Consider the following 26,680-nt stretch of genomic DNA (forward strand, 5'->3'; position numbering starts at 1 on the left):
TGCGCACCTTTTTCAGGACACTACTATTTTGTTTCTGCCAACCAAAAGACCTGAAAATTCACCACATTGTGTTTGATACCAAAATAACTAACTGAAATGGGAAATGTGTTTTCACTCTTTTTTTATTACGTGAAAACAAGTTATGTTGACAGAAATAAATGAAACTGATCACAGTTGTAATTAAAATCATTTAATTATTTGCTTCGGGACTCATCTCACCAGTATGCAGTTAGTCTGCTACCGTAAACGTAGATTTAGTGCATAGTGAGTCAATATCCAAGAAAGGAAGAAACTCAGATTGCTTGCAGACTAACTGATGTCACTGAATTCAAGAACATATTAATGTCCGTCGAGGATTCTTTCTCCTCAATGGAGCAGTAACTGCATTCCGTCCCTGTACCTCAACGAACTGAGTGTTCAGCTGGGAAGATTTATCACTTGCTACATTCATTGGGAGTCCTTTATTTAGGCCACCCGTCTTTAGTATACAAGATAGCCATTTGTAAGTGTTCAGTCCACAGTTGTTACTTCTCAAACAAGTTATACTTTTGCTATTGCTTGCTGGTCTGAAATGCTTCAACATAAGTATCGTCCTCATTCTTCATTGTATTCATGGATCATATATGAACTATAATTTACTCATTTGTTTTTAAACATACTTCTCCAAACACCTTTCAATTGATTCAATTACTTGCTCATTGTTGCCAGGTAGTTGGTCCTCCTTCACTTCATGGTCTGTTGAGAATAAAATCCGAGTGTGGCATATTTATGTTGCAAAGATCTCAGTTACCATCGTTACAAGTTTACATTTGAGCTCAATCTCCTAAACACATTGCCAAAGTATTTTTTGGAGCAATATTACTGATCGATATTTTAAATCAAATATGATTTTTTTGTGGTAAATTTGCAGAATGTTTTACCCTACACCACATTAATGTATGTTCTCATCCTCTTTCTGTTGTGACATTGCTGTGCTCTTGAATTATGAAAACCTTTCTTTCTGTGCTGCCTGGTTGAACCTATCTGTGGATTAGAAATTCTGATTTCTATGGATTATTGGAGTTCAATTTACTTCTGACACCACAAGATTTACATAGAATTTTACACTGTGCCTGTGCTCGATCTTTGAAGGAACCAGCTAGTTCAACTCACTCCTCTATTCTTTCCCCATAGCCCTGAAAATGTTTCCTTTGTAAACATGCATCAAATTCTCTTTGAAGGTTACTGTAGAAACCATTTCCACCACCCTGTCAGGCGATACAATCCAAATCATAACTACGCATGTAAGAAAAACTTTCTCCTTCTTTCACCTCTGCTTTTTTGCTAACTATCTAAAATCTGTGTCCTCTGCTAACCGATACACCCCAACAGCGAGAATAATTTCTCGCAAGCTACTTTACCAAAAAAACTCCAGAATTACCATCCTGTTCTGATACACCAATACACCATTTATTACTGAGAGTTTCTCTTTTGTAACATATAATACTCATTTGGGGCCCGAATTGCATTGATTTTAAATAGATCTCTTTAGAAGAAGCAACTAACTGTATTTGTCTTCACTTCTCACAGCAGTAGCCTAGTTTTTCCATCGAGCTTTATTAAAATTAGAGCAATCAGATGTAAGGCGAACCTACCCACTGCCTCTCACACTGAGGGTGAGGTCCAAGACTATGGTTCTTGTTCCGTAAACAATAAAATTCCATCTTATGTTAAACATCTAACTGATTCTTTTACAGTGGAAATGTAATGTCATTCTACTCAACTAATGCCACGAAGAACAGATGAACTGATTCAGCAGTTTGTTTTGTGGGTTGTGCCGGGTGCCGTATGGCTGCCATGTTTGTCTATACAATGCCCTCAGCTTCCCCTCAACAAGTATTACACTATGTCAAGTGGTTTCAGATATCTGACATTGCAAAATGCAGTGCCTTTTTAAAGAATTTAGTCTGAATCAGGGGCGTCTGGGGGTCGGAGAATGGCCGTTGGCCGCCGTGAATCCAGCCCCCGCCGGTTGCCGAAGTCTCCGAAGGGAGAAAAGTCGGCGGGGCGTTAATGTCGCCGCTGCCACGGAGAATGTCACGGGTCTGCGCAAGGCAGCCGATTTTCGGCCTGCCGATATTCTCCCTTCCGGATGGGCCGAAGTCCCGTCGACGTGATGACCGTTCACGTCGACGTAAATTAAACCTCCTTTTCATCGGCGTGACCCTGTGCTCCAGGTTCACGCCGACCAGCGTGGAGGTGAGTGACGGCCTGGGGGGTTGGCTCTGGGCAGGTGATGGCGTGGCCGCAGTCTGAATGCGTGAGGAGAGGTGTGTCTCGGCTTGCGTGTGTGTGTGTGCGGCGGGGGGGGGGGGGGGGGGTGGTTAGAGTAGGCTGGGCTCCGGGGGAGTGCCGGGAGGGGGTCCGTGCCGGGGAGGGGGATGGGGATGGGGTCCGTGCCGGGGTGGAAGTTGGGGGGGTCCGTGCCGGGGAGGGGGATGGGGGTGTCCGTGCCGGGGTGGAGGTTGGGGGGGGTCCGTGCCGGGGAGGGGGATGGGTGGGGTCCGTGCCGGGAAGGGGGATAGGGGTGTCCGTGCCGGGTTGGGGGGGGGGGTCCGTGCCGGGGAGGGGGATGGGGGTGTCCGTGCCGGGGTGGAGGTTGGGCGGGGGGGTCCGTGCCGGGGAGAGGGATGGGGGTGTCCGTGCCGGGGTGGAGGTTGGGGGGGGGGGGTCCGTGCCGGGGAGGGGGATGGGGGGGGGTCCGTGCCGGGGAGGGGGATGGGGGTGTCCGTGCCGGGGTGGAGGTTGGGGGGGGGTCCATGCCGGGGAGGGGGATGGGGGTGTCCGTGCCGGGGTGGAGGTTGGGGGGGGGGTGTCCGTGCCGGGGTGGAGGTTGGGGGGGTCCGTGCCGGGGAGGGGGATGGGGGTGTCTGTGCCGGGGTGGAGGTTGGGGGGGGGTCCGTGCCGGGGAGGGGGATGGGGGTGTCCGTGCCGGGGTGGAGGTTGGGGGGGGGGTTCGTGCCGGGGAGGGGGATGGGGGTGTCCGTGCCGGGGTTGAGGTTGGGGGGGGGGTGTCCGTGCCGGGGAGGAGGATGGGGGGGGGGTCCGTGCCGGGGAGGGGGATGGGAGGGGAAGTGAGTTGGTCCACCTGGCCAGGTGCCAGCCTCCAACAGTTGGACCCATGCGGTCGTATGCCATCTGGCTGGGGGGAGGAGGGGATATGGGCAATGATGACATGTCGTCGTTCCCTTCCCCCACCAGGCCGTCATGTTTTCAGATCATCCAGCGATGTTGGCCGCCGTGGCGGCAGCCGCTCATGTCTATGTTGCCCTGGATGAGGAGGAGGAGCAGGAGGAGGAGGAGGAGGAGGAGCGTGCCAGAGAGGCGGCGCAGGCTGCTGCAGAGGGGCAGGCGGCAGCCGCCCAGGCTGCAGGGATACCTGACCGACAGGACGAGGAGGGGGAGGAGGACGTCGCGGCCCCACGGCAACGGAGGCACCCGAGGGCGCCCCGTGTGTACTGGCCCAGGCAGTCATACCAGGACCTCACGGACCGGGAATGCAGGAGGAGACTCCGGATGAGCCGGGAAACCGTGGCACACATCTGCCACCTGCTGGCACACCTGTCACCGCGTGGCACTGGCGGGGGACACCCTCTCCCCGTGTCCGTCAAGGTTACAGTGGCCCTGAACCTTTATGCAACGGGGTCATTCCAGGCACCGAGTGGGGACCTGTCCGGCATATCGCAGACATCGGTGCACCGGTGCATCCAGGCAGTGACAGATGCCCTATATGCCATGGCGCACCGCTACATCCGCTTCCCCGTGGACCGGGCCAGCCAAGATGCCCGGGCCGTGGGCTTCTCTGCCGTGGCCGGGTTCCCCATGGTCCAGGGCGCGATCGATGGGATGCACGCCGCCGTGCGGCCACCTGCAGATAACAGGGCCGTGTTCACTAATAAGAAGGGGACCTATTCGATGAACGTACCGCATGATGATCCTGCACATCTGCGCCCGTCACCCAGGCAGTGTACACGACTCATTCGTGTTGTCGCGGTCATCCATCCCCGGCATGTACGAGGGACGCCATCCCCGGCTGAGGGGCTGGTTGCTGGGCGACAGGGGCTACCCATTGCGATCGTGGCTGATGACGCCTATACGGAGGCCACGCAATGAGGCGGAGAACCGCTACAATGATGCCCATGTAGCGACAAGGGGAGTGATAGAGAGGTGCTTTGGCGTGCTGAAGATGCGTTTCAGGTGCCTGGACCTCTCTGGGGGCGCCCTCCAGTATCGGTCAGATTGGGTCGGCCGCATCATTGTGGTGTGCTGCGTCCTGCACAACATAGCCCAGCAGAGGGGCGATGTGCCGCAGGCAGAGGAGGGCGGAGTGGAGGAGCAGCAGGAAGAGGCGCAGTCCTCCCCAGATGAGGGGGATGGGGGTAATGGTCATGGCAGACGGGGAAGACACAGGCGGGTGGCTGTCCACCGTTACCGGCTGGCCCAGCGGGCACAAGACAGACTGATAGACGCCTGCTTCACTGACTAGATGGGCGTGGGAATCGGGTAGTATGGCCACAGACCGCACACCATGGCAACAGCCGACCACCCACACCCCCCACCCATCCACCCACCCAGCACCCTCACCCCCCTCCCCAACCCCACCCACCCCACCCGCATGCACACCACCCCCCCCATTGCCGATCCACCTGCGGCACAACGGCCGGGCTCACACAGTTGCGGGTGGACGCGTGTCTATCGCAGGCCATGGAGGATGATGACAACCCGCCCTGCGGTGAGCTCCTGGCTCTACATCGTTGGACTATGTCTGACCCATGGCCACAGTACCACCATCCACCCGGACCATCCCTGCATGCGGCTGTGACACTGCAGCGCACGGTCCCGTCCTCTGCCCGGGGGTTGTTGATGGCGGCCCAGGGGGAAGGGGCAGACTCACCTGGGGCTGAAGTAAGACCACCCCTCACACACACACTTGCGCTCAACGTACATGACACCCCGCACACTTTGGACAGAGCACAAAGGCAGCTTCTGTAGGTGTAACATTGACTTTAATAACCAAAGGAGTTCATGCACATGCCCTAGCCCCTAAAACTCATCTGTGCCCTGCACCCGTGCCAACTTACTCAGTGTCTAATTGTTTGGCCTTACGGGCCCTTTGACTACGTCTATGTGGTTCCCCAGACGGTACAGTCTCTACATGGGTGGGGGATGCGAACGGACTGGCCATCCGACGCCCCCCCGACATCTGGCGCTGCCAGTCCTGGAGGCCCGTGCTGGTATCGACAGGGGTCTGCAGGTTTGCAGCCATGGAGCCCAGGGGGTTGGCAAACCCTGTCTGTGACAGTGCGACGCCGGCTCGCACATGGCCACTGGCGCCGATGCCCTCAGCGATGGCCTGCAGAGACTGGGCCATGGCCTGCAGAGACTGGGCCATGGCCTGCTGAGACTGGGCTATGGCGTTGAGCGCCTCTGCCATCTGGCACTGGCACTGGCTCATGGCCTCCTGTGAGAGGGCAGCCATTTCCTGGGCCACAGACGCCGCCTGCATGGAAAGCCCCAGGCCTCGCAAACCGTTCCCCGTGTCTGACACCGTCGCATTCATTGCCTCCACCGCGGACACCGTTACGACACCGTGCGGTGTCGGCCTGGGTGGCACGCATGACCGGCACCGCTCCCAGCTCCTGGACGCGGGTGGACTCCTCCACCTGCGACCGCAGCCGCCGCAAGCCGCCCGTCACCCTCCTCGCTTGTCTCCGGGTCGGTGGTTGCATCGGATCTATGTGTGGGTGTGGTAACTCCAGGAACCCGGGATCCATCTGGGCGGCAGATGTTCGCTTGGGCTGGGCTGCCCTCCGACCGCCCGGCCCCTCTGCTGCTCCTACCTCCACCTGCTGTACCGGGACGGCTGTGTTGTGCGCACCAGTGAGTGTACCAGACGCCTCATCACTAAAGTGCCCAACCGAGGTGAGTGTTTCTGCGATGGTGGAGGGTGTTGGTGACAGCAGTGGCGTTGTGTCGTGCACTTCGTCCCACTCTGTGTCCATGGCACTTTGGGGTGGGGGTTCGTCTCCACCCATCCACTCTGAGACACTGTCCGGTATTTCGTCTTCCTGGGTAGTGCTGTCCCGGGTAGTGGTGTCCCGGGTAGTGGTGTCCCGGGTAGTGGTGTCCCGGGTAGTGGTGTCCCGGGTAGTGGTGTCCTGGGTAGTGGTGTCCTGGCTCGGATGTGACGGGGGCTTATGGCTGCCCCCCTGATCGCTGGGTGGTCGCTCCCGCACGTGACGGGGGTGTCGTCTCCCTGTTGCTCCAGGTCTCTCCGTATCCCGTGGTGTGCGAGGGGCATCCTGGGGGCGTCGCATGCTGGAGGGTACGGGTCTCTCCGTCTCCTGTGGTCTCCGAGGGGCATCCTGCAGGCGTCGCATGCTGGAGGGTCCGGGTCTCTCCGTCTCCCGTGGTCTCCGAGGGGCATCCTGCGGGCGTCGCATGCCGGAGGGTCCGGGTCTCTCCATCTCCCGTGGCCTCCGAGGGGCATCCTGCGGGCGTCGCATGCCGGAGGGTGCGGGTCTCTCTGTCTCCCGTGGCCTCCCGCGGGGCATCCTGCGGGCGTCGCATGCCGGAGGGTCCGGGTCTCTCCGTCTCCCGTGGCCTCCGAGGGGCATCCTGCGGGCGGTATGCAGCTGCGGGGATGGGTGCCTGGACGTTTGGTCCTGCGATACACAATGAAGCATGCATGGTTAGACATCAGGCAGTGATCAGGTGATACGGGGGAGGGGGATATAGGGGAGGGGGATATGGGGACGGGCTGTCGGTGGCTCACTTGCTACTACGCCCCCGACCTCTGCATCAGCAACCTCCCGGTCCCCAGGTCCACCAGCCAGTTCCAGGGCCCTTTCCTGGTGTTCGGTCAGTGGCCTCTCATCAGCGGGGCCTCCTCCAGTCCTCATATGCTCCCTATTGTGTGCGCGCTTCTCCTGTGGGGGGGAGGGGGGGGTGGCAGGGGTAAAAGGCAACACTGTTAGGCAGGTATATGAATGCACGCCATCGGTTGCGCGTGCATTGCAGAGGTTAAGGTTAGGGCTGGATTCACTTGGGGATATGGGGGAGGGGGAGATATGGGGGAGGGGGGATATGGGGGAGGGGGGATATGGGGGAGGGGGGATATGGGGAGGGGGGGTATGGGGGGGGGATATGGGGGAGGGGGGGATATGGGGGAGGGGGGATATGGGGAGGCTCACCCTGCCTTCTCTGACGAGGTCGTTCACCTTCTTGTGGCACTGGGTGCCTGTCCGTGGTGTCAGGGCCACAGCGGTGACGGCCTCTGCCACTTCCCTCCACAGACGCCGGCTGTGGCGTGGGGCAACTCTGCGGCCGTGCCCGGGATACAGGGCGTCCCTCCTCTGCTCCACCGCGTCCAGGAGTGCCTCGACATCGCGTGACTCGAACTTCGGGGCTGAGCGACGGCCAGCCATCCAGTCGGGTGTTGCGGTCGGGTGTTCCGGTCGGGTGGGGGGGAGCAGCGCCGCCTTATGAGCCGTCACGCCGTGCGGCACGTATGACGCTGCACGGCGTGAACCACTGCGCAAGCGCGGATCCCGTTACGTTGCTGCTAGCCCATTTCGGGCCGGAGACTATCGACCCATTTTTCCGACGTGACGCAAGTCGGATTTGCGCCGTTTTTTGCGCCGATCGGCGGACTTTCCTCCGATAACGGAGAATTTCGCCCCAGGTGTATTAGGCAGAGTTAGTCTTCTTTCTGTTGTCTCTCATACAGGTAAATAGAGCGGCACGGTAGCACAGTGGTTAACACTGTTGCTTCACAGCACGATTCCCGGCTTAGGTCACTGTCTGTGCAGAATCTGCATAGAACCCCGTGCCTGCGTGGGTTTCCTCCAGGTCCTCCGGTTTCCTCCCACAGTGCTGCTAGGTAATTTGGACATTCTTAATTCTCCCTCCGTGGATCCGAACAGGCGTTGGAATGTGGCGACTCGGGGCTTTTCACAGTAACTTCATTGCAGTGTTAATGTAAGCCTACCTGTGACAATGAAGATTATTATCATTAGTAGTGGAATATTTCCAGGAAGCAGATAAGTTAATGATTAGAAGATCTGCCTCAATTCTCATGAAGAAATTTACAACATGTGGGATGGTTTAAAAAGAAATACTTTTGTTCATAATGCATTTTACAACACAGATTTTAATGCTGTTAGTATTGTTTAATTCCACACGTTTCAATATTTGATTCCATGCTGATGGCTCTTTCCACTCAATGCCTGTTTGTCCATTATGGCTCCAAACCTGCAGATTTAGAGGATGCCAGTGGTGAATTATATGAATCCCAAATTGGTTTGATATAGTGGAGTATTATCTAAACTGTACTAACAATAATGAACAGTTACAGGAAAAATAGTAGGGATACTTTTGTAAGGGCCACGAAGAATCCAGCACGGAAGAATACAAAGTAATAACATTTATTTACTATAACATATATACATAACAGTAGCAGTAACTTCCCTTGCTACGACTCCTTCCTCCTGGTTCCTGAACTGGCCAGCTTATTTATACTAGGAGTTTACTAGTGGTTTCTCCGCCCCCCTCATTGGCGAAGCTCATACTCCCACAGGATTGTGGGATAGTCATTAGTCCCCAGCCAATGGTAAGTAGGCAGGTTATAACATCCCTCCCCCCCCAAAGTCCAAGGAATCCACCGAAGACCCTGGCGAAGGAGGGCGTCGGACTCGTTGAGCCGCAGGCCGGACGCCATTTGCACGCGGCGCTGGATCAGGCGGCGTGTAACGAGACGGAGACCGGCGCTTCCGTGATGAACGGCGCGGTTATACATCCACGGCCCGTGGACCCGAGGATTCCCCCTCTGATGCATCCTGTGTATCCCATCCTCGTCGCCAGTTTTGTAAGGGCCACGAAGAATCCAGCACGAGTTTTAAGAATACAAAGTAATAACATTTATTTACTATAACACATATACATAACAGTAGCAGTAACTTCCCTTGCTACATACTCCCTCCTGGTTCCTGAACTGGCCAGCTTATTTATACTAGGAGTTTACTAGTGGTTTCTCCGCCCCCCTCATTGGGGAAGCTCATACTCCCACAGGATTGTGGGATAGTCATTAATCCCAGCCAATGGTAAGTAGGCAGGTTATAACAGATACAGAAGTCATTAAGAATTGGGTTCTAAAGTCTATTGATTTATTTACCACTTCGATTTTCTTCTGCTTGCAAGCATGAAATAAATAACATTGGGACCTCAGGAATGATTTATGTTTTTTTCTCCCTGTTGAAAGTCAAATAATTTTGCACTTTTCTTGCAGCATTTATTCAATTTGCTAACTCCTGCAGGACAAACAAAATGATGTAAGCTGTATAATAGTTTGTACAAAAAGCTACTCGATATCTGTTATTCACAATTCTGGTGGTCTGTGTGAAAACGTGAAGCTTCGCTTTTCTTTGACGTTAACTTTATTTATTAGACAGCAGAGGCATTTTCCGTTCACAAGGAACAAGCAGTCTCCAAAGAAGTCTTATGTCCACCTTTTGAAGTCAGATGGTCCTTGATTTTGTGAAGTGGCGTATAAAGGATGAGGGTGCCTATTTTACATCGCTCTCAATTTTTATTCCCATCAAAGTTAGCAGTCAATCAAGAGAGTGGGATAAGGGACTCGCAACTCACTATCGCCCATTATGCACTTAGGTAGAAATTCTGGCTAAACCTCTGGATACAAGAATCAATTGGCAATGCCCTGCTCAGTCGAGAATTAGCAAGGGCACTATAACTGTCCTTCATTAAGAAGCCTCTTGACTGTGCACATTTTTTCCAGCACACTTTCTCACACACATTTATTTTCTCCTTTGGCATATAGCTGACCAGACTGGGATGTTATTCGTTGGAGATGCAGTGCTACAAGTTAGTAAAACATTTATATTGCTTTTATATTTTGCTCTGCTGAAGAGATTTCACTAGCCTAAAATTGTATGTTAAAAATACATATCCATGTTGGTTGTTTTTGCAGGTTAATGGCATTAATGTTGAAAATGCTACACATGAAGAAGTGGTGAGTATTAACTAGTTTGATTCATTTGCTGTAGCTTACATTCTCTAATTGAATTCAATAAGGAATAATAACTAAATATTTTTTTATTGTCACAAGTAGGCTTACATTAACACTGCAATGAAGTTACTGTGAAAAGCCCCTAGTCGCCACATTCCGGCGCCTGTTCGGGTACACAGAGGGAGAACTCAGAATCAGCAATGAAATCGTCAACCTGTACTTACATTGCAACAACCAAATATAGTTCACTGCACGTTTTCAAAGCAAGTTATCTGTTTTGTCTCATTGCTTAAAGAGTTAGAGAGTATGATTTATAATTGAACTGTCAACATGGCAAGCCGAGAAAGCATTACATTGGCAGCACCCACATTAGTGTTGCCCTATTATGATATGCATATTATTGGCAGCACAGTGGGTGGCATGGGAGCCCAGTGGGCAGCACGGGAACACAGTGGGGCAGCACGGTAGCACAGTGGTTAGTACTGTTGCTTCACAGCCCCGGGGTCCCAGGTTTCATTCCCGGCTTGGGTCACTGTCTGTGTGGAGTCTGCATGTTATCCCCGTGTCTGTGTGGGTGTCCCTGGGTGCTCCGGTTTCGTCGCACAGTCCAAAGATGTGCAGGTTAGGTGGATTGGCCATGCTAAATTGCCCTTAGTGTTCAAAAAAGGTTGGGTGGGGTTACTGGGTTACAGGGATAGGGTGGAGGTATGGGTTTAAATAGGGTGCTCTTTCCAAGGGCTGGTGCAGACTCGATGGGCTGAATGGCTTCCTTCTGCACTGTAAATTCTATGATTCTATGATACTCCATAATTGAATGCAACGCTGGCAACAAATTAGGACAAATCTTGGAATATTAAATATGGTTAGAGGGTTAAATGGCACTTACAAGCAGTGTAAATAACATCAGGCACAGGTTATCACTGCTGCCTCACAGCGACAGAGACTTGGGTTCTATTCCAGCCGTGGGTCACTGTCTGTGCGGAGTCTGCACGTTCTCTCCATGTCTGCGTGGGTTTCCTCCGGTTGCTCCAGTTTCCTTCTACAATTCAAAGATGTGCAGGTTAGGTGGATTGGCCATGCTAAAAATTTGGGTTATGGGAATAGAGCGGGGCAGTGGGCCAAGGTAGGTTGCTCTTTCGATGATTCGGTGCTGACTCGATGGGCTGAATGGCCTCCTTCTGCACTGTAGGGATTCTATGGATAAACATGGGTGCAGGAAGAAAGTTAAATGATCAGATTTTAAGAATAAATAAATCCAATGACTTGAAGTAAGTTAAAGGTTTGAGAGCTAACAAAACTAATGCAGTCACTTCATAGTAAAGCATGCAATGGGTGTTTGGGACAGCGTAAGAAATTAGGAACAGGAGATGTCCTGCTGCTCAGTGAGTTCATGGCTGATCTGTATCTCAACTTCATTTACCCAATTTGATATCCCGATGGCCAATAAAAAAAATTATCAATCTCCGTTTTGAAAATTGCAGTTGACCCAGAATCTGAAAAAGTCAGGGGTAAAAAATTCCAGAATTGCACTACCCTTAGTATCGAAAACGTGCTTTTAAATTTCCCTCCTCAAAGTTCTTGCACTAATTGTAAGATTATGTTTCCCTGCTTAGGATTTCCCTACCAGAAGAAATTGTTTCTCATACACCCGACCAAATCTTTTTCAATTTAAAAAAAACCTGGATCACATAATCCTGTCAATCTGCTGGATCACTTCTCAATCTTCCTCCTTCAACCCTGGATTTATACACAACCGTTCATATGTGCAGAATGTTTCAAAGCATTTCAACGCTAAGTGCTGTCACTCTTATCATGTAGGCTAACCAGGCCATCTGTTCATTATATATTAAATATCTTGGGCGGGATTCTGCCATCCCGTGGCAGAGTGTCCACGCCGTCGTAAACGGTGTCGCGTTTTACGACGGCGTGAACGGGCCGCTCCAAGGACTAATTCTGGCCCCTACAGGGCGCGAACTGTGTGCCGCGGGATCCGCACATGTGCAGTTGCGCCGGCGCCAACGAGGACGTGAACAGTGGCGCCGGCGCCAACGCGCGCAGGTGCAGTGGCCTCCTTCAACGTGCCGGCCCCAACGCAACATGGTGCAGGACTACAGGGTCCGGTGCGTAAAAAAGGAGGCCCCCAGCCACAGAGGCTGGCCCGCCGATCGGTGGGCCCCGATCGCAGGCCAGGCCGCATCGGAGGCCCCCCCCCCGGGGTCGGACCCCCCTCCTCCCTCCCACAGACCGCCACCCGACCCTTCCACGCCGCGGTCCCGCCGGCCCAGAGCAGGTTAGAACAGCGCCGACGGGACTCGGCTCTTTTCTTATGGCCGCTCGGCCCATTCGGGCCAGAGAATCGGCGGGCCAGCCGCGTAGAGTGGCCCGCGACTGGCGCTGCGCCAACCACGCCTCGCCAACGGCGACGATTCTCCACTCTGCAGAGAATCACGTGCCGGCGTCGGGGCGGCGTGGCCCGTTTGCGGGGATTCTCCGGCCCTGCCCAGGGCTGGAAGAATCCCGCGCCTGTCATCTCCGTTAGCAATATTTTTAGATATCTGAAACATCAAGGGCACACAAATAGCAATGAGAACAAAATGATCAATTAACCTATTTTTGGTGATGCTGGTTGAGGGATAAATGCTAAGCAAGAAACCAGTGATGGTGTCATGGGATCTTTTAAGGTGCACCTGAACTGTCAGACAGGGCATCAACTTAACATGTCAGCCTGGAATTTCCTGCAGAGCTGGAATCGCCACTTATCACAGAATCTACACCCTTCTTTATCCCTGTTTTGCCAATGTAAATTTATAAGTAAAATTTCTAGCCAATTTCATTAGCTTGCACCAGAATGTCAACATGAGCAGATAACAAGCAGAAGTCAGCATAAATAACTGGAGGAATGCGTGAAATTTGCACTGTAAGTTCTTTCCTCAAGTATGAAAATTAAAATTTGAAGCCATGGCTCCAGACATCATGTTTAAAAAATGAAATCACAGAAGCTCTTCAATTTTGAATGTGCCTCATACTGATGCCATAAAAATGCATTCAAGGAACAAAGTACAGAGCAGGTTTCAGTGAGGTTAAATAATAAAACGATTGCTTAATAAAGGGTCAGTGCAGACTCAATGGGCTGAATGGCATCCTTCTGCACTGTACGGATTCTATGAACATCTAAAATTATTTTTTCCTGCAGTGCATTTAAATTAATTTTAAGTAAACATAATTCTAAGAGATTCATGTGCACCACTCATGATCACTGGGAAGTGGGGATGCGGGGTGGGGGAGGGGGGGGTTCAAATCGGCATTAGCCTCTGTTTTACATGTTTAAAAGGAACAACACAACTTTCAGACCACCTGGGTCACTTCAAAAATATCTGGTTGGGTCTTTTATAGCGTTCTTTGGATATGGATTATCTGTCTGTAAAATAGACGGAATGAGGATCAATCTCCACTCCATCACTTGCTGTTCACGGCTTTTTCACTGCTCTGAATACAATTGTTAAGCTCAGTGATCTTTATTTTGTTTAATGTCTGTATGTTAAGGTTGGAGAGGATTGCCACTTGGTCAGGATAAATACAATGAAAGATGGCCATGTTTTTGTTGTATGTGCTGTATCTGGTGGTTTCTTTGCAGTAAATCTGTTGTTATAAATCACACTGACAGGTCCACCTCCTGCGAAATGCTGGGGATGAAGTTACTATCACCGTTCAGTACCTCAGGGAAGCCCCTTGCTTCCTTAAACTCCCACTAGGTAAGAGAGCCGAATAATATAGATTGGTTTGTTGTTCTTTTCTACTTTGATGCCATTAAATAAGAACAGCATTGGCAGAGACAATGTCCTGTGAGATTTCCTCATTGAATGTGACACAGAAGGCCTTGAGGCAGCACTACATGGAATATCATTATAAATAATGATTGTCTCAGTTAGCTGCCCACATTAGTACCTATATATCTGAAATGCGCTGTCTTATTTATTTCTTTACAAACATCTCTGTAAATATATTTCAATTACCTTCTGAGATATGATATGTTCTAATGCCACTTTGGAGGTTACCAACCATAAAGTGAATGTAAATCATGTAGCGTAATATTGGTCATTAACACGTTCATCAGAAATTCTCCTGTCCACTATTTTAACAAAGTGCTCACTCACTGGGTTAATTAAACTTCCTTAAATATTGTCCAAGTAACAATAACTTGTATTTATACAATGTTTTTTCAATTGTTACTTTTAATTGGTTAACACCTCCCCCCGACAAGTTAATTTTCCATGCGCGAGTATGTTGCCCTGGTATTTCTAAACTTCCCCTTGAGGATTTAAGGAGGACCTGTGCCTGCAATTATTGCAGACCGAACACTTCCTTGGGCATAAGGCTGAAGGGGCCTATTACTGCTGGCCCTGCAATTACCGTGCAAGCATACCTGAGAAGTAGGGCCATCTGACAAAGTTGTCAGTGGACCAATTACCTGAGCCCCTATCAGATCAGAGCGTCTGAGGTAGGTGACAGCAAGGGGAAAAGGCCTACAAGGTGAGGATCCTTTTTTTCTTTGAAGGAGCCTTTGCAATACTGGCTGCCAGGTCTGCAGCTGTGCTTGGGTTTCCGAACCCAATTGGAGAATGTTGCCATAGAGAAGCACAGTGGGGGTGTGGTTGGGAGAGATGGTGAGTCCTGTGACTAACACTTTCCTCCAAATTCAGAGTTCAACCTCTGACTATCTGGTATGGTGTTTGGCGAGGGGGGGGGGGGGGGGGCGGGTTAGTGTTGGAAATTGTCTCCTGACACTTCCTTGGAATATACGACAAAGTATAAAGGTAATGGAGAAGTGCTGAGAAAGCTTCAATGGAAGGTAGAAACAAAATTATAATCAGTAGTAACAATTGCTAATTGCAGGCAATAACCATCTGGGGATAAGTTGGAAAGCACCCAAAAATGGGTGAGGGATGTGATATGCAATTAACCTATGCACATTCAGTGTAATCCAAGCAGTGCAGGCTGCATACTACAATGGTTTTTTATGTCCCACTTCATTTATTGGCTGCATGTTTCAGCAGGGGATCAGAAATCATGGGTGGGATTCTCCAACCCCCCGCCGGGTGGGAGAATTGCCACGCACCGTGCGAATCGCGTCACGCCGCCACGATGCCAGGATGCGATTCTCCCACCCCTGTGTAAACGGCCGCGCGCAAGTGGCGCCGGGCCGCATGGAGAATCGTCGCAAACGGCCGTAGCGGCAATTCTCCGGTGGGCCAGCGATTCCCCGGGCCGGATGGGCCGAGGTCCCGCCGGCGTGACTGGATGTCACGGCGGCGCCGTTCCAACATGCTATAAAACAGCATCAGCCAGTCGTACTGGCTGACGCTGCGGGAGGAGGTGGGTGACGGCGTGGGGAGGCCCCCCCAGGGGAGGGACGGGTGGTGCACGACGGCGTTGGGGGTGGGGACCCCGGGATATGGAGCGGGACGGCCATGTCTGCGGGTGGTGTGGGGGAGGCCCTGGGGGCGGGGGGGTGGCCCCACACATCCGCTGCGGGGGTGGGGGTGGGATGAGGGGGGTGGGGGGTTGGCCTCACATATCCACTGCCGGGGGTTGGGGATGTGGGGGTGGCCCCACACATCCGCTGCCGGCGGTGGGAGAGGGTGTGGGGGGGCGGTGTGGGTGGGGCTGGCCCGACACATCCGCTGCCGGGGGTGGGGCGAGGTGGGGCTGGTGGTGGGGGCAGTGGGGGTGCGGAAGGCTGCGCGGGGGCCACGGCCCGCCATGATGGCGGGCACGCGGCTGTCCACCCAGCCTATCCACTGCCGCGGCCCACAGGGCCCAGCCATCCTGATGTATGCCAGACCCCCCCTCACCAAACCACGGCACCCATCAGTGGGTAGCTGCAGGGCAGCACACACGGCAGCCCCCCCCCCCCCCGTGAGGGCAGTGCCAGCTGACGGTGGCCCTGGCAGGGGGGTGGCCGACTGGTGCCAGGGCACTGAGGGGGCGGGGGTGGGGCGCATGCTGGCAACCGGGCCTGCCATGCTACCCATGGCACCTGGTCGTGGAGGGGGGTATACCAATGATGAAACCCTGTCAACTCCCACCCACTACAGATCGTACAATGTTCAGCCATCTTCCAGCGTTGTTGGCGGCCGTGGCGGGGTCTGCTGCCCCTGCATGAGGCCCAGTGGGAGATGGAGCACGGGAGTGAGAGGGAGGTGGCGGAGCCTGCTGTAGAGCAGCGGGCCGCAGTGGGGCTCGTGCAAGGTGCTCAGGCCGCAGTGCCGCATGCCCGAGAGGCGCAGGAGGGGCATCCCGCCATGCGGGAGACACAGCACGGGGATGCCGAGGGGGAGGAGGAGGAGGAAGATGTGCCACGGCCACGGTGGCGTCAGATGCGACACGGTGTGTACCGGCCCCGCATGTCCTTCGAGGACCTCCCGGACAGGGCGTGCAGGAAGAGACTGCGGATGAGCCGCGAGACCATCGCCCACATCTGCCACCTGATGGCACACTGGGCACCACGCGGGACCGGGGATGGAAATGCCATCCCGCTCGCCGTCACGGTGACGGTCGCCCTCAACTTCTTCGCGACGGGGTCGTTCCAGTCGCCGAGTGGGGAGCACAGGTGCATCCAGGCCGTCACCGACGCTCTATAAGCCATCGCGGACCGGTACATACAGTTCCCTGCGGACCGCGCCCACAAGGATGCCCGCGTAGCGGGTTTTGCTGCTGTTGCCCAGATGCCCATGGTGCAGGGGGCGATCGATGGAGTGCACATCGCCATGCGGCCCACCTCGGAGGAAAGGGCCATGTGCCTAAATAGGAAGGGTACACATTCAATGATCGTGCAGGTGGTCTGTGACCACAGGATGACAATCCTGCCCGTCTGCGCCAGGTACCCTGGCCGTGTGCATGACTCCTTTATACTGTCCCAATCGTTCATCCCTGCCATGTTCGAGGGACACCCCATCCCCCGGCTGCTGGGCTGGTTGCTGGGTGACAGGGGTTACCCATTGCAGTCGAGGCTGATGACGCCTATCATCATAGGAGGAGGCCACAGACGGATAGGGAGCAACGCTACAACGATGCCCTTGCAGCGACCAAGGGTGTGTTCGAGAAGTGCTTTGGGCTGCTCAAGATGCACTTCAGATGCCTGGACCGCTCTGAGGGGCCCTCCAGTACCGGTTGGAGAGGGTCGGCTGCATCGTCGTGGTCTACTGTGTCCTGCACAACATAGCCCAGCAGAGGGGCGATGTGCTGGTGGAGGAGGAGGATCAGGATGAGGGGAACTCCTCCCAGATGAGGGGAATGGCGAGGGGGGAGCTGATGCACGGGATATGGGTGATGGATGGGAGCACGAGGCTGCCCGGCGCCGCCAGCTGGGCCAAGAGGCACGGGAGGCGCTGGTAGCTGCCCGTTATGGCGACCATGGTGGGCGGCAGTAGTGATGGGTATAGGCACAGGCAGCGGGTTCGGCACCTCCTCAACAGATGACCACCTTCACCTCCCCCACCCCCAACCCCCCCCCCACCACAAAACCCGCATGCACACCACCCCTCCATGACACTTCCGCCTGCGGCACAACGGGATGGGGGCACAGTTGATGATGTAAGCGGTACAAGCATGGAGGATGATGACAGCCCGCTCTGCGATGGGCTCCGAGCCATACATCGTTCGACAATGTCTGACTCATGGCCACATCACGACCCTCCACCTGGATGGACTCTGCACGCAGCCCTGATACTGCATCTCATGGCCCTATCGTAGAGCTGGGTGTGGGCTGGTATGGGGGAACCGTGGGAGGGGGAGGCCGTGGCGGGGGGGGGGGGGGGGGGGGGGGGGGGGGGGGCAGAGGTCACATGCACCGGAGCACAACCTATATCGCAGCACTCCTCACACACACTGGCACACGGTGCCCGCCCCACCCCCGCACGCATCGGACAGAGTACAGAGGCAGCTCTCATAGGTGCGGAATGTGTTTAATAACAGACGTCCTGTACATGTTCCCGAGCCCATCTAACTAATCTGTGCCCTGCACCCGTGTCAACTCACTCATCCGTGTCTACCTTTCTGGGCTTATGGGCACTATGACTACGTCTCGGTGTTCCCCCAGACGGCACAGCAGAACGGGAGGTGGACTCCTGTGATTCCTGCCCTGTGATTGGGGTCCGTCGGTGGCCGCTTCCTGGAGTGGCCCGGCCTGGATTGGCCAGGCCGCACCTTGGGCAATTTGGATGGCGTGGTGCCACCCTGTTCTGCCCGCTGTCCACCAGGTGCACTAGGGGCGGTGGGGGTGAGGGGGGGTGGACGTGGCGCGGAGTTCTGGGACCCCCTTGCAGGGGGACCCGGGTGGGGCCCCAGCACCTCCTTCCACCCGGGGTGCCCAGTGGTCCCGGGGGCTCTCCATGGGTTGGGGGGGTGGGCGAATCCAGCACCTGTGGCACCGGCATCACCTGGCACTGCCTGTCCTGGAGGCCCGCGCTGGTATCGACCAGAGTCTGGACATTCAGGGCCATGGAACTTAGGGAGTGCGTGTCTGGCTCTGTACAACGCCGTTCGTCACCCGGCTAATGGCGCTGATGCTGTCAGTGATGGCCTGCAGAGACTGGGCCATGGCCTGCTGGGACTGGGCCGTGGCCTGCTGAGACTGGGCCGTGGCCTGCTGGGACTGGGCCGTGGCGTGCTGGGACAGGGCCAGGTCGTTGCGCTCCTCTGCGATGTTCAGCTGGGTCTGGCCCATGGCTTCCTGAGCGACGGCAGCCCTGTCCCGGGCCGCGGAGGCCGCATGCACAGATAGCCCCAGGCCTTGCAGGCTCAGACCCATGCCTGACACCGTCGCCACCATTGCCTCCACCGCGGATGCCACCCGTGCGGTGTTGGCCTGGGTGGCACTCATGACCGGCACCATTTCCTGCTCCTGGACGCGGATGCACTCCTGCACTTGCATCTGCAGGTGCTGGAAACCGGCCGTCACCTTCTCACGCCCCTGGGTCACCGACTGCATCGGGTCTATGGGTTGGCGGGGGAACTCCAGGGACCCGGGTCCCGTCCGGGTGTCAGGAGTTTGCCGGGGCTGGGCTGCCCTCCCACCGTCCGGCCCCTCGGCTGCTCCTACCTCCACCTGCTGTACCGGAGCGCCTGTGTGGTGCGCACCAGTTAGTGTCCCAGAAGCCTCACCACTAACATGGCCAACCGAGGTGAGTGGCTCTGCGATGGCGGGGGTGTTAGAGATAGATGTGACGCAACCTCAGTATCTTCATCGGACCTGTGGTCAGGGGTCCCCTGGGGTGCCGTGTCCTGTCTGTCCATCCCCTCCATGTTGTGTCCTTTCATGTCTGTCTGTGCCCTGTGTGCTGGTGTCCTGTGTTGTCACTGGACTGGGCCGGGGGGCTGTTGTTGGAGCTGCCCTCCCCGTCGCTGCTGGAGTCCCTGTGGAGAATCGCGGCCCATAGGTTTTGAGCACTTCCAGTGGTGCCATGCTGATATTCCTTAAAAACATATTACAGCAGGCACAACATGGAAGTGATCGGCTCCAAGATTTTCAGGTTGGAGATAAAAGTGTTTTCACTGGAGATAATAGTGGTTGGGGTTGGTGCAGTCATACCTGGCACAAAGAAAGGTGGTTGTGGTGGTTGGAGGTCAGTCATCTCAGTTCCAAGACATCATTGCAGGAGTTCCTCAGGGTAGTGTCCGAGGCCCAACCATCTTCAGTTGCTTCATCCTTCCATGATGGCACAGTGGTTAGCACTACTGCCTCACAGAGCCAGGGACAAAGGTTAAATTCCGGCCTTGGGTGCCTGTCTGTGTGGAGTTTTCACATTCTCCCCGTGTCTGCATGGGTTTCCTCCGGATGCACCGGTTTCCTCCCATAGTCCAAAGGTGTGCAGGTTAGCTGGATTGGCCATGTAATTGCCACCCAGGGTGTCCAAAATGAAGATGCTGGTGAGAATCGACGTCTGGTGGCTGGGTTTCGACACAGATATCAAGACGTTTGCCCAATTGTGCTCCATCTGTTAAAAGGAACAGTAGCTCCCCACGGCGGCATCCCTCCACCCTTGGGAGTGGCCAGGGCCTCCCTGAGCTGGCGTGCTCGCCAAATTCTCTTCCATTCCAGGGGTCGATGTTCCTCATCCTGTTGGACGCCTACTCGAAGTGGTTGGAGGTTCACAGAATGGCGTCGATCACCTCTCGGTCAAGCAATTGCACAGTGCTTTTTCCACCCATGGAATCCCTGAGGTATTCGTGACTGATAACGGGGCCGTTTAGATGAGTGAGGAGTTTTGCCTCTTTTATGAAAAAGCAATGGGTTTCGTCATGTCCGCACTTCCCCATACCAGCCAGCATTGAATGACTTGGCAGAGGGGGCCATGCAAACAGTTAAACAGGGGCTAAAGAAACAGACTTCAGGCTCAATGAACAACAGGCTGTCTAGAATTTTGTTCCCATTCAGGACCATGCCGCACGCAATATTTGGGGTGGCACCCGCTGAGATGTACATGACTGCGTTTCATTATCCTGGATATCAGCGCAAAGGTGCGCCATAACCAAGATTTGTTAGGGCACTGCCAAATTCAATGCCGACCTCTTGGACACTTCGCACCTGATGAGGCAGCGTTCACTCGTAACTTCAACGATGGTGCTCACTGACTCGCGGGAATTGTTGCTGCCAATCAGGTCCAGTCTCATACCAAGTTCGATTCTGGGGACAACGGATGCATTTGGGTCGTATTTGGTTCCTCGCAGAATACCTGTCCTGTCCTCCGGCTCATTGGCGAATCAGTCTGCTGTAATGCCTGTAGCCTCTCTCGACGCTGACATGCTCGACCTTGTATCTTCTGACTCTGAAATGAAGACACAGACCTCTGAGGTCTCTGACACTGATCAGATGCCTCCTGCTGATCATCTGCCATGACGTTCTTGCCACAGCCGACATTCACCAGAAAGGTATACAGTGGCCGATCTGGCACATCGGCCAATGATGATTTGGCGGGGCTGAAAATAATTTGGTGTCCTCTGCCTGCTCCTCCTTCCCTGCCTCATCGGTCATCACGGAGGTGTTCGACATTGTGGGGGAGGACTTTGGGGCGACACAGTAACACAGTGCTGCTCACATTGCTGCTCACAACACCAAGGACCCAGGTTCAATTTCAGTCTTAAGTGACAGCGTGGAGTTTGTATGTTCTCCCCACTGATATCCCTTCTGGGTTCCTGTTCTGGTTGGTGCCTTACTGGCCAACCTTTTATACAGAGGTTAATAGAGATCCCCCGCCCCCTGGCGGGGAAGCACGTACTTCATAAGGACCATGCGGAAGATAATCATTCTCAACCCGTAGGCCCCGTGCAAGATATTACATTCATAGAATCATAGAATCCCTACAGTGTGGAAGGAAGGCATTCGACCGATCAAGTTTGCATCAATCTCCTGAAAGAGTGCCCTATTTAGGTACATGCCCCCACCCTATCTTGTAACCAGTAACCCCTCCTCACCTTTTGGACACTGCACATCTTTGGAATGTGGGAGGACACTGGAGCACCGAGAGGAAACCCATGTAGATACGGGGAGAAAGTGCAAACTCCACACAGTCACTAAAGGTCAGAGTCGAGCCCGGGTCCCTGGAGCTGTGAGACATCAGTGCTAACCACTGTGCCACCGTGCTGCCCATGGCTTCCCTGAACCATGCCTGGGACACTTCTGTCTGACTGTCCCCAAATTGACTGTCTCAAGAAGAGTTGTTCGCTGTCCCTTAAACTGTTCTGGTGACCTATCAAAACACTTCCAGAGGGAACCACATGTTACCAATATTACGAGCATTGCAGCATTCTGGACCTTAAAAGTTTCAATCTCCACAGATGGCTAATTTAGCATCCAGGAACACAGATGTCATTGGATTTCATTACACTGTAAATGTTGATAATCCTTTTATATAGTGCTCATGGTGGCTCCCTCTTGCTGCTTAATTCGTATTTAGTGGTGCGAGGTTAAGACAGGTTGTTGGCTGGAATGTTGACCTCCAAAATGTTATCCCTGGTATCAATTCAGTTTTGCCAGCTAGTTGACATTTTAATCTGCCTGCTGTGCAGTACTTCCAGTATAGGTTACCTATCAGCATACTAAGGCTCTCACCCAGATGATGTTCAGTGTGATTCACAAAAGAAGTGGATAAATGCACATAGGATGCTATTTTGGCTCCCAAACAGGCCCTGAGCTCTCAACGTGCAAATGAGAAAACGTTACAGAGGATTCACATGGCATTGGTAATGAGAAGTGCAAGTGAGAAACAGAGGAATAAAACAGTATTGCTGTAGCAAAGACATGGTGAGCCGAATGGTTTTTCGTGGTGTGAGCCTCCGTGGTTCCAGGTAGAAATTAACTAGGTTTTAGAAATTAGAAGATTCAGACTGGATATTAAATGCTGCTTTTAGATGACGTTATAGTGCATGGTATTAAACATTTTTCCAGGCAAACTCCATTCTGGAGAATATTTTTTGAATGTATGTTCCGCTGATGTGGGCTCACTGGCTGAGCTAGCATTTATTGCCCATCCCTTGTTGCCCTTGAACTGAATGGTTTGCGATGCCATTTCAGGGGCATTTAAGAATCAACCACATTCCTGTGGGTCACATGTAGGTCAGACCAGGTAAAGATTTCCTTTCCCAAAGAACATTACTGAACCAGATGGGCTTTTTCGACATGGTTTCATGGTTGTCATTAGACTTTGAATTCCAGATTTGTATTGAATTCAAATTTCACCATCTGCCATGGTGGGATATGAACCCTGGTCCCCAGACCATTACCTTGGGTCTCTCGATTACTAGTCCAGTGGTAATACCACTACACCACCGCCTCCCCCAAATAGCAGCCAAACGCGTATTTGCAGCGCAACCCAGATGTTTTTAGAGCTCGCTTGTCGTTTTGCTATCTGGTAAATTGGTAATTGGCAGTGACTGGAGAAGGGATTCACTTTATTTTCTTTCGCATTTGGTGTCTGTAATTATTGATTATACTGATCAAAGGGTTGCAGTTTTCTGGCAAGGAAGTCACAAGAACCTAGTATTGGCCTCAGGAAAGTTAGATATTTTCTCCAACTTTTGAAATTAGGCATAAACATCAGAGTATCGTGCGATTAAGTCTTGAGATAAATATTTTGAATAAAATTTGATGAATACAGAGAATAAAGTTAATTAAATTGAAAATTATTATACTTTTAATTTTGATGAGATGCCATTGTAATCCACAAATATATATTTCCTATATTTTACATATATTATGGTTATAACATAAAAATTAAAATGTTTATAAGAGACATTTATAAGAGACATTTTTCTTAGCTTGGATTATCTGGCTCCCCTCCAGGCATCTTTACGGCAGGCAGGTCATGTAAAGTATGGGGGAGCGGGGAGGTAGGGGGGCGGTGGGGTGGGGGGGGCTAGCTCACCCCCTTTCTGCCCAACCCTGGGCTGCTATAATAGAGATCGGCGGGCATCAAAATTGTCAGCCTGTCAGAAGTATGCAAACAAATTATTATGGTCAATTCAATTTGTTTACAAGTCAATTGAAAACAACATTGCACTGGTCACATGGTTGACATGGGCAGAGAGTCAGTTTATAAAAAGGCACGAGGGAAAGGAAGGGGTACTCTCTTTGTGGAGGAGGTGGGGTGCCCTTTCAACCCCTGAAGATAGTACCCCTCTTTCTTCTCCAAACCTGCACTGCAAAATCTATATCCTGAGCCCTCTCGTACCTCTCCCTAAGTTATCCAATTCCTCTCACTCCGAGGATCCATGGAGGCATTTATCCTGGGCCAGGTTGCAGTCCCGGCAGTGCCCACTACTGAGTTCTGGTGCTGCAGGGACTGCAAGAGCTGCCGGCAAATCTGATTGACTGGCCGTTCCATACTTTACTTGATGTTACTGCTTGCAGACGACTGGGAGGACCTTTGTCTGTCAGTTTTTGACCAACTTTTTAGTCAGGGGTAGTGTGCAATAGAACCCCCTTCCTACCCCCAAAAATCCTGGTTACCATATAATCCCAGCCCTTTGTCATAGAGCGAGCTTCACCTGCCCGTCATGTTTCTTCATTCGTGCAGAAATATGGGGCGGATTCTCTGATCCTGAGGCTAAGTGTTGACACCGTCGTAAACGCCGTCGCGTTTTATGACGGCCTCAACAGGCCCCCAGGAGTAGTGATTCTGAGCCCTACAGGAAGCCAGCATGGTACTGGAGCAACCCACGTCACTCCAGCTGCCGAAATCGGCGTCAAATGGGTGCCGCGGGTCTGCGCATGCACGCTGCGACCGGTGCACTGCGACCGGCGGGATTGCGAGCATGCGCAGTGGCTTCCTTCTCCGCGCCGGCTCCGACACAACATGGCGTAGGGCTACAGGAGTCGGCGCGGAACAAAAGAGGCCCCCAGCCTGAGAGGGTGGCCCGCCAATCTGTAGGCCCCGATCGCGGACCAGGCCACAGCGGAGGCCCCCCTGGGGTCGTCCCCCCACCCCCCCCCACCCACAGAAAGGATGCATGCCGAGGTCCCACCGGGTAAGAGCACATGTGGACGGCACCGGCGGGACTCGGATTTTCTTTGCGGCCACTCGGCCCATCCCGGGCGGAGAATCGCCGGGGGGGGGCACGTAGAGTGGCCCCCCACCGGTGCCGCACCGACTGCGCCGGCGCCAATGGCGCTGATTTTCCGCTCACCGGAGAATCGGTGGACCGGCGTCGGGGCGGCATCGCGCAATTCGCGCCTTGCCCAGCGATTCTCCGACCCGGCATGGGCTGAAAGAATCCCGCCCATGATGTCCGAAAGAAACTAAAATGGATAGTTGGGAGAGTGAAGTGAAAAGAGGGCTAGACATGAACCAAATTGAATCTGACTTTTTACTATATTTGTCCAACAATTTTAATGGCTCTTTTGGGAATTTGTTTGTGCTTTAAAAATGCCAGGGAGGAAAAAGTTATTTTGCATAAGAAAATTATGAATTGTTCTGGCATCACTAATTTGTGACCTACTCATGGATAAGGTTATAAAATCCTGAATTCTCTGTGCTCATTTGACAGCTCCTCAATATTAAACATTTTACATTGTTTCTTTCATGTTGTAGGCTCACCAGGGCCTTCCAGTGACCACAGCAGCGGGACATCCTCTCCTCTGTTTGACAGCGGTTTACATTTAAATGGAAACTCCACAAATACCGTAAGCTACTTTGTTAACCTTTTATTAGGAAGTGATTATCAATGCACAATGATGCATTCATTTTACATTGTCTGGCAGAGTGCTTTTACCCTGTCATTTTAATGTATACTAGAGATTTTGGATGAGATGGTAAAACTGTAGTGTAAGGGTTTGACACATAATATGGGCATGTGTCGAGTAAACCCAAACAGTGACATAAGAGAATACATGACCTGTGCCGGGGGTCAGGGTAATGTTGGACAGAGCAGTGTGTGGAAGCAAGCATGTAGACAGCTCTTGGCTTGAACCTTTACTATACCTATATATATTTTCTAGTAGCTAATGAATACTTACTGTTGAACTACCGAAGACCACAAAATACCTAAAGGAGACTGTTCAAACTACGCGCAACAACTTGAAACACCCCCCATAGTTGGACATTTTAAAAAATCCCATGTGACTATTTCAAAGAAGGGCAGGGGGTTTCTACCTGTTATTGTCGATATTTATTCCTCAACTACCTCTTAAAAACTGATGATATGATAATTTTCACATTGCTCTTCTGGAAACTGCTACGTTCTCTATATGATAAAATGGACTAATCTTCAAACATATTTAATCGTCTGTAAAATGGCCAAGGAAGGCAGTACATAAAAGCAAGTCTTGCATCCTTTCCCTTACTTTGATTTTCTCGGTGCAGATTCTGCATGTAAAGTCTTTGCTGAGCTCAAGCTGAAGGATGGTCACCTCTTAATAATGGCCCCATTTCTTAAACTCATTAAAAGAACATTAGATCATGATCCCACCAAGACTCTCACTCCTGCTATAGTTGATGTACCATCTTAATGTATTCAAGGCTCAATGTTTCATAGCATCAAGAGGTAAAAGGTTCCAAGCACAGCCATGGCTGGGGATGAAAACTCAACAAACAAGCACCAGTACTCGGAGGGAAGTACCACCCATCACCTCTTCATTCACAGCACCACGACACACAGGGCCAGATCATTTACTCTTTAAATTATTGGGGAAAATTGTTAACTTTCTCCGCCTGAGTCTGGATCACCGAGAAGCAGTCAACACGGACAAATTGGACAGTGAGAAGCCTGCCCAACTTTCCTTAAAAGAATTGGACAGGATGGGATCTCTTACAGTTATGTACTCTGCCCGTCCAATTTTTCTTTATGCTTTGGATCCAGGTAGCCAATAACCCCAAACACTGGAACCTTCTCTGATGTAAGTACTATCATTTTCCAGGTTAAGAAGATCCAAATTGCTGGCCCATTTCTATTTTTAACAGAGGTTTAATATCGTTCTCACCCCTGAACCTCCCCGTTCCCATGGAATTATATAACTGTTGAATTTCATTTCAGTCCCTTCAGAACTGGTACAACACTTGTCAGAAATGTCAACAGGGGCAGGAAAGAGGTTTCAGTCAGCCATTTGCAGTTTACATTACCAGT

General features: G+C 52.6%; 1 protein-coding gene across 1 annotated transcript in view; it reads left to right on the forward strand.

Moving 5' to 3' along the window:
* The window catches only part of sntg2 (syntrophin, gamma 2), a 523,724-nt gene that overhangs the window by 158,607 nt on the left and 338,437 nt on the right, over window positions 1-26,680 (forward strand). The window contains exons 5-8 of the mRNA XM_072500541.1: window positions 9,875-9,918; window positions 10,025-10,066; window positions 13,728-13,815; window positions 25,150-25,241. Coding sequence (XP_072356642.1) covers window positions 9,875-9,918; window positions 10,025-10,066; window positions 13,728-13,815; window positions 25,150-25,241 — 266 coding nt within the window. The remainder of the gene's footprint in view (window positions 1-9,874; window positions 9,919-10,024; window positions 10,067-13,727; window positions 13,816-25,149; window positions 25,242-26,680) is intronic.

This window comes from Scyliorhinus torazame, chromosome 4 (assembly GCF_047496885.1).
Source record: "Scyliorhinus torazame isolate Kashiwa2021f chromosome 4, sScyTor2.1, whole genome shotgun sequence".
NCBI classification, from domain to species: domain Eukaryota; kingdom Metazoa; phylum Chordata; class Chondrichthyes; order Carcharhiniformes; family Scyliorhinidae; genus Scyliorhinus; species Scyliorhinus torazame.